The 7,553-nt window shown below is 34.8% G+C and overlaps 2 protein-coding genes across 2 annotated transcripts; both read right to left on the bottom strand.

The window, feature by feature from the left end:
- Positions 1–1,697: 1,697 nt before the first annotated feature.
- On the bottom strand, positions 1,698–3,364 carry LOC106446861 (protein DMR6-LIKE OXYGENASE 1). Its single transcript, XM_013888671.3, has 3 exons — positions 2,675–3,364; positions 2,179–2,506; positions 1,698–2,053 (listed from the first exon to the last, which is right to left on the bottom strand). Exons 1-3 carry the CDS (start codon positions 3,148–3,150, stop codon positions 1,799–1,801), a joined length of 1,059 nt encoding a protein of 352 aa, XP_013744125.1. The 5' UTR covers positions 3,151–3,364; the 3' UTR covers positions 1,698–1,798.
- Positions 3,365–3,749: 385 nt separating this feature from the next.
- Positions 3,750–6,252, bottom strand: LOC106446862 (flavonol synthase/flavanone 3-hydroxylase-like). The gene is made up of 3 exons (XM_048758651.1): positions 5,718–6,252; positions 4,243–4,570; positions 3,750–4,163 (listed from the first exon to the last, which is right to left on the bottom strand). The coding sequence occupies exons 1-3, from the start codon at positions 6,173–6,175 to the stop codon at positions 3,903–3,905; spliced, it is 1,047 nt and encodes a 348-aa protein (XP_048614608.1). The 5' UTR covers positions 6,176–6,252; the 3' UTR covers positions 3,750–3,902.
- Between the last annotated feature and the right edge of the window lie 1,301 nt (positions 6,253–7,553).

The following is a 7,553-nucleotide window of genomic DNA, read 5'->3' as shown; positions in this document are numbered from 1 at the left end:
TATTCATTGATCGTCTTCTAAGGCAAATAAAGTTGAGCCACTACAGAGACACTTACACTAATGAATTAGGCACACCCAACAGTTTTGAAACGTCTAAGATAATTATTGTTTAAAGTTAGGCACAAAACTTATTCATTAACGAATTTCAAATGCAATTGCCAAAAATAAAAACATTATTATTTTCCAAATACCAAAAATATATATTAAATTAAATTTGTGTCATTTAAATAATAGATAATTATTTTAGATGTTCAATATCATAGTGTATTTTGGATAAATATTAGGAATTGAAATCACGTTTGAACTGTTTGGTATAAGTTCATTTTGGGATTTTGAATATTTCGAATACTATCAGATATCCATTTAGGTTTGAGTTCGGTTTGGATAAAACCCATAATCCGAAATATCATAAAAGAATATCTATTTGGTATTTCTGTCGGGTTCAGAATAGTTCATATTCATTTTTATTGGATCGGATTCGGTTTATTTGTCTAGATCTACATTTTTCATTTTCGAACATCAATTTTACTTAATGTTTAAAGTTCAACTATATTAACTTTATTACAACTATCAACTATTTATTCTATTTTTATTGAGTCGATCAGTGAAAGCCACTTATGATATTGTTCTTTGACCTAACCAACTTTAAAACAAAGTTGTATACTACAATCGCTAACAACTATCAAATGAATCAGAAAATTATCATTCTTTTTCAACATATTTACATCTTCATATATTTAAAGATATTTTATTTACTGAAACCATAAAATTAATTTAAAATTTATTAAAAACAAAACATACAAACCTAACGCGTAGTGCCATAATACCACTAGTAATTTATATAAGGTACGTGTTCTATAAGAATGTCTTTTTCATTAAGCAAAAAATAAAAAGAATGTATTTTTCTTTGTTCTTGATTCTAAGAAAAATTTGTACTATGAAAAAAAAAATACAAGATTTAAATATACCATGTAATATCTAGCTACTAGCTAGCTGTATCATGTGACACAAAATACAAAAGTACATATAACAATTATATACTCAAATCTGATTATATAGTACCTATAAGTTTAGATATATCATGCATAAATGATAAATCTAGTGAGATTATGTTATGTACAAATCCCAGGCTATATAATCCGGGTACACTATGTATACATTTAGCTAGAGCATGAACAAATCATTATATACCGAATTACTTTTTATATACTGAATTACAGCATACATAGAGTACAAATTAAAAGAACTATACAATATGTATAAAACTAACTGCGCAATGTGTAAACCTGATTACAAAACATATAATATAAGCCTAATTATGCTGTATACAAATCCAATTAGATACGTATTATTTAACGGTATGATTACTGATAGAAAAGCAAAGCATTGGTCACACTAGTTATTTATGCATGTATAGCCGTCAACTAGCTTCTTAAAACCACTTATGTTGCATGTAACTTAACTTCACGGTTAATTCTCAAAAAAAAAAACATAACTTCACGGCACCAATTGGTAATCAGTGTGACAAGGCGGAGCTTGTCCAATGATTTAATTTTAAGGGTTGTAATGGGAACAATGATGATATTGAAAATCTCTCGTTAATTATACGTCTGCTCACGAGTACTCTATGGTCGGAGGATTTGTGGGTTTAAGGTATGAATATTTATAGACAAGTATACTAAAAATGGGCCACGAGAGATCCTTAACGGAATATAAGAAATCAATATTTAGCTAATAATAATTACAAACCGATGATACATTATTAGGAACGCTTGCTAATGAAACATGATGCGATTAATTAAGCCTTGAAGTGATCAATCTGGATGTCCTCAACTTCGAGCTTCTTGAAATCACTTCTGTTTCTCGAAACAAAGAACTTTCCCCAATTGCACTTTTTGTAACAAGGCGGGTTTTCTTCACTTATAAGCTCCTCCAATGGCTCAATGTTGGTTTCATGCGACGGGAAAAAGAAGAACGGTACTGAGAACCTCTCTTTGCTTGTGTTCACTACCACTCTATGTTCTGCACTCCAATACTTGTCATTTGTCCACACCTACTCCACAACATATGTTACAAGACCAAATTACATTCATCAAAACTAAATATAATATATTTTTAAGTTATATTGATTTCTTAATCTCTCTTGATTGATAGTTGGTGATATGATTCATCTTTTACCTGCATGCAGTTGCCAATGTTAATGATCAAAGCATCGGGGATCGGTTTCACTGGGATCCATTCTCCATCCGATCTACGGCCCACTTGTAATCCACCTACACTATCTTGGGCCAAGACGGTAAGAGCTCCTCCATCTTTGTGACGTCCAACGCCTAATGCTAGCTCGGGGTTGGGACAAGGAGGGTAATGGTTGAACCTCAAAATGCTCGTTTGTTCCTTGAAGTAACCCGATAACCGATCACCCGGTAAACCCAAGCTAATGGAGATAAGTTCCAAAATCTTGAAAGCTAACTTTTCAACCTCCCTTGCATATTCTTGGCATATCTCTCTACCAGGAAAATTAAGTGGTAAAAATTCATTTCCAGGATAACTAGAATCATACTAAATGGAATCTAATGAGGCGCCCACTGGGCCGAAATCCATGTTAATGGGCCGAACTAGTGATTAGCCATAATAATTCAGACAGATGCATGAGAGATTGGTCCGAAATGATCACCTGAAGTCAGAAGGGTGTTGAGGCCACTGGTTAGTAAGCTTTCTCTTGTCGGTGTCTTCCGGCTCCGGAGTCGCCGGAACGATTGTCGGATCTTGCAAGAAAAAATCAAAGATCTCTTTCCAGTCTCTAACGTTCTTGGTGTGTTCCTCGTCGTGATAACCCATAGGGTTCACTTCGTCCCTTCTCAATCTTCTCTTCTCCTCCGCCGTTAGGTTGAAGAATTCGGCCGCCGTGTTCTCTACGCGACGCCTTAGGTCTAAAGGCAAGCCGTGGTTGATCACCTGGAAAAATCCCCATCTCTCGCAAGCTTTACCAATCTCTGTGGCGATCGTTGTCTTGTCGCAATTGGGATCTTGGAGAGAAGAGAGGTCGATGGTCGGGATCTCGTCGGAGAAAATGAATTCACCGGAGTTTGTGAGATGATTGATGGGTCTGTGCTCCGGAGCTTGGATGAAAGCTTCGTCGAATCGTCCCATGGCGGTTTTTGCGGTGATTCTTATGTTGATTTGGTAGTACAAATTGCTATTATTGGATTTGCCTTTGCAGGATATAATATCAAAATAATTTGCGGTGCGGTTGAGCCGTTGAGGTTAGCTTAATAGAAAAATGCCACGTAGACTTCGTGTCAATCGAAAACTAAAGTTTTTATTAATTATTGGATTAATAAAATGAATGTACACGAATTTATGTGAAAATTAGTTTTATTTTAATCACAGTAGGTTAATTAGGAATTGTAGTCAGGAATCTTAATCACACGGTAGGTCACTTGGAGAAAAGAGTACCAAAAGAAGCCAACTATGTATGTAGATGGAATCGTCGTCAAAAAGGTCAGAGTATTGTTTCCGACATAAACTCAATCTCACCGAACACACAAAATGGCATATGTAGTTTAATTGGTTAATAAAGAAAAGTTGGTACGTACATCATATTTTTAGGTTAAAACTTCGAAGTTTTAAAGTTTTAACCTATCAATTTTATTGGGCTATCCATCATGTCAACTACCTTATGTTGTTTTCTTATTTCTGTTTCTGTCATTACATGAAATTAAGAAAGCGTCAGTTTCCACTACTAATTTGGGTTGTCACCAAAACCTCACAAACTTTCATTAAACATTATCAAATTTATTGTTTCTGACAAGACTCAAGTCTCACACACCATTATTACATTAAGGGCTTACATTATAAGATCACAGCTTCATAAAACAAAGTCACACATAGTACCAGTAATACTAAGTTACAACTTTAAAGTCATCGATCTGAATGTTTTGGATCTCAAGTTTTTTAAAATCGCTTCTGTTTCTGCTGACATAAAACTTGCCATATTTATATCCTTTGTATCTTGGAGGGTTTTCAGGACTCAGAAGCTCTTCTAATGGTTTCACTTCCACATCATGTGAAGGCAACAAGAAGAACGGTATTGAGTATCTTTCCCTTGTTGAGTTCACCACCACTCTATGTTCTGCACTCCAATACTTATCATTTGTCCATACCTAATAGTATATACAGTCATTACAATTCGATATTTAAATTTATATATTTTAAAATGAGATATAATATGAAGAATTTTACCTCCATACAATTGCCAATATTGATGACAAGAGCATTAGGGACGGGTCTAATAGGAAACCAAACACCGTCCGATCTGCGACTAATTTGTAACCCTCCAACTTCGTCTTGAGCCAATAGACTTATAACGTCTGCATCTTTGTGGTGACCTACACCTAGAGCTAGGTCAGGCCGTGGACATGGTGGATAACGATTTATCCTGAAAAAACTCATTTGTTCTTTGAAGTATTCATGAAAACGCTTTTTTGGTAAGCCTAAGCTTAATGAGATGAGTTCTAAAAGTCTGAACGCTAGTTTTTCAGCGTGGCCTGCATATTCCTGACATGCCTCCCTAGAATCAAATTAGACAAACAAAAAAGAGAGAAGAGATTAGTTTACACCGTTGAAAAAGAAGTTTTTTTTTCCTCCAAATTCTTGTTTGATATGTCCTACGTAGGCCTGAGCATAATATCCGTAACCCGAAATCCGAACCGAACCCGAACCGAAAAACTCGATCCGTATCTGGTCCGAAATGTAAAAAATATCCGAATGGGTCTTGTAAGGTGGTACAAAACATATCCGAACCCGAAGTGTTATTAACCGAACCCGAACGGGTAACCCGAAAAACCGAAAAACCGAAAAATCCGAAAAAATGTCCTCCGAATGTCCAAAATAATATACAATATAATTATATGAAACATGAATATATACTTCAAATATTCAATTTTATATTTATTTTGATAAGTTATCTAACAATAAGTATTTAAAATTTAAATAACTACCTTAAATACTTAATTATATATAAATAAATATATATTTCTTATGTTTTACTTTTAAATTTTAGATTTTATTTCAGGTATATCCGAACCGATCCGATATAACCCTAATCCGAATGATATATGATTACTTTATGGGTTCTATGATGTGATACAAAACCGACCCGAACCCGATGTGTTATATCCGAACCCGACCCGTACTTGCAAATTTACTAGAATGAGACCTAGGATGTGTTATAAAAGAGAACCGAAATCCAAAAAACCCGACCCGAACGCCAATGGGTATCCGAACGCCCCGGCGTAGTCCTACGTGTAAGTTGTAACTTATCACATATGCTAGCGTTGGAAGATAGCGTTCACGTGCCTTCAATAGAGTTGTGGAGAAGTGATGAAGTTCTGATCATATTGGGATTTCAAGTTTGTATTTTTTTTCAAGTTTGTATTTTTAATCGAAAATAGAGAATAATAAATCAAGAATAAGAAAGAAACCAAAGTTAACTTGGTTTCAAAATTAAAAGAAAATTATAATGTGTATAGATTATAGACTGATCCTATAATTTGATAAATAAAGTTTAGTACAAAGTTCATCATTTAAAGAAAAATTTCATGTTTAAGGTCAAAATATTAGAAATAAAAATAAAAATAAAAATATATAATATCTTAACCGGATTACGTTAGTGTTGTCTCTCATAATCATAACTTTATGTAATTAAAATAACTTACCTGAAATCAGAAGGAAATTGAGGCCACTTGTTGTAAACAACTCGTAAACCTTCATCTTCAGGATCTGTGGAAGAAGGCATAACCATTGGATCTTTGAAATAAATATCAAACACTTCTTTCCAATCTCTAACGTTCTTCGTGTGTTCTCCATCATGATACCCTGCTGGATTCACCTCGTCTCTCTTTACTTTGATCTTCTCTTCCATAGGCAAATCGAAAAATATCTTCACCGTCTCCTCCACACGCTTCCTTGCGTCGCAAGGCACACCATGATTGATCACCTGGAAAAATCCCCATGTTTCACATGCATCACCAATCTCCGAGATCACGTTTTGGATATTTTCAGGGTCGTTGAGACGTGAGAGATCGATCACGGGTATTTCTTCGGGTTGGTTAGGGATGAAGTTGGAATCTGCCCTATGCTCTGGTGCTTGGATGAAAGTTTGATCAAGATCCATTTGTTAGAAGTAGAGAAGTTTTGGGCAAGTCAAGAGAGTTGCTATGTTTTGCCTATTTGGATGGAATGTAGCTAACTATATACCACTTTAGTTTATTTTTATAATAGTAACTTGAAATTCTATAAAAATCAATTTTGTTTGTATGCGTATGTATTGATAATAGAAGATACTGAAAAAGTACCAAGTCTAGTACCTATCTTTCTTTGACCAACTCAGTTACGAGACTTTTTCTCGATGAATTAATATTAAAACTTGTATTAAGCCGGTCAGAGGATATATCGAATCATATGAAGTAATTAACAATTTAATTGAAAAATAAAAATATATCATAGTCGAAGTGAAATGATTAGGGTAAAATTAAATTAGTGTTCGTAAGCTGGACTAAATAATTATTTCTTATCGTTGAACATTAGTTTAATAAGATTTTCTTCCCAGATATGCTGACTTACTTGCCGTTATATACAAGGAAAGGTATCAATTAAGAAATAATTTGTTTGTCAAACTGATGGTATTCTGAAGCTATTTGAGAACAGTTGGGCCATTAAAAGCTAGAAATATAATATAGTTGCCAATAAAGACCGGAATAAAAAACCAACTACTTACTTGTTATCTAAGTTGACAGTTTTTTTTTTTTTTTTTTTACGGCAAACGGCTATTCTATTACTCAAACTTGAGGTGGTATGTGAAGCCAGACCGGAATAGAACAACCAATAAAACATAAGGATCTATGAAAAGAACGTGCATTCCTAGCTAACGAATCCGCAATCTCGTTCTGCGTCCTTGGAACGTAGCTTATCTTGAAATCCGAAAAACATAACCGAAGAGTTTGAATGATTTCCAGCTCAGTTGAGAAGTTGGGCCAATCTTGTGGCTGCTCTATCATTGCAATCATGTCCTTACAGTCCGTCCCAAACCTCTAATAGGTCGAGTGTTGTAGCATACTCTCCATTGCCCACATTAACGCTTCCAGCTCCGAGTGTAGTGATGTCTCCCTCCTCCGCAGATTCCTTGATTCCATGAGCTGTATCTTCCCCAAAATATCCTGCCAAACCCATCACATTCCACTAAACTGCGCTGTGGAGGTCCATGAACCATCCACCATACAAATATTACTCAAGCTTAAGACTTGTGTTTCTACATTATTCTGTGCATTTGGCAGATTCGGTACAGTTTCTCTTGCATTATACCAAGCTTGACACTCTCCCTCTACATACCTAACTAGCTCCAATGGATCTGTGTCTATACCTCTAAACAGTGTATCATTTCTAGCTTTCCAGATATACCAAATTATCCAAGGATAAAGATCTGTAAGTTGACAGTTAAAAGATGGTTTTTAGGTAATATTGATGGATTACATTGAAAAGTAAACGAATACGAA

Source organism: Brassica napus, chromosome C5 (assembly GCF_020379485.1).
Source record: "Brassica napus cultivar Da-Ae chromosome C5, Da-Ae, whole genome shotgun sequence".
In the NCBI taxonomy this organism is placed as follows: domain Eukaryota; kingdom Viridiplantae; phylum Streptophyta; class Magnoliopsida; order Brassicales; family Brassicaceae; genus Brassica; species Brassica napus.
The sequence above is the reverse complement of the archived record's forward strand: the minus strand, read 5'-3'. Positions and strand labels throughout refer to the sequence as shown.

What these genes read in the sequence shown, in the direction of transcription:
- LOC106446861 (XM_013888671.3), bottom strand. Translation starts at nt 3,150, where the DNA reads ATGGGACGATTCGACGAAGCTTTCATCCAAGCTCCGGAGCACAGACCC. An exon ending in CAACACCCTTCTGACTTCAG is followed by an intron (nt 2,507 to 2,674) that starts GTGATCATTTCG and finishes TTTTCCTGGTAG; the next exon opens with AGAGATATGCCAAGAATATG. An exon ending in ACATTGGCAACTGCATGCAG is followed by an intron (nt 2,054 to 2,178) that starts GTAAAAGATGAA and finishes GTTGTGGAGTAG; the next exon opens with GTGTGGACAAATGACAAGTA.
- LOC106446862 (XM_048758651.1), bottom strand. Translation starts at nt 6,175, where the DNA reads ATGGATCTTGATCAAACTTTCATCCAAGCACCAGAGCATAGGGCAGAT. An exon ending in CAATTTCCTTCTGATTTCAG is followed by an intron (nt 4,571 to 5,717) that starts GTAAGTTATTTT and finishes ATTTGATTCTAG; the next exon opens with GGAGGCATGTCAGGAATATG. An exon ending in ATATTGGCAATTGTATGGAG is followed by an intron (nt 4,164 to 4,242) that starts GTAAAATTCTTC and finishes ATATACTATTAG; the next exon opens with GTATGGACAAATGATAAGTA.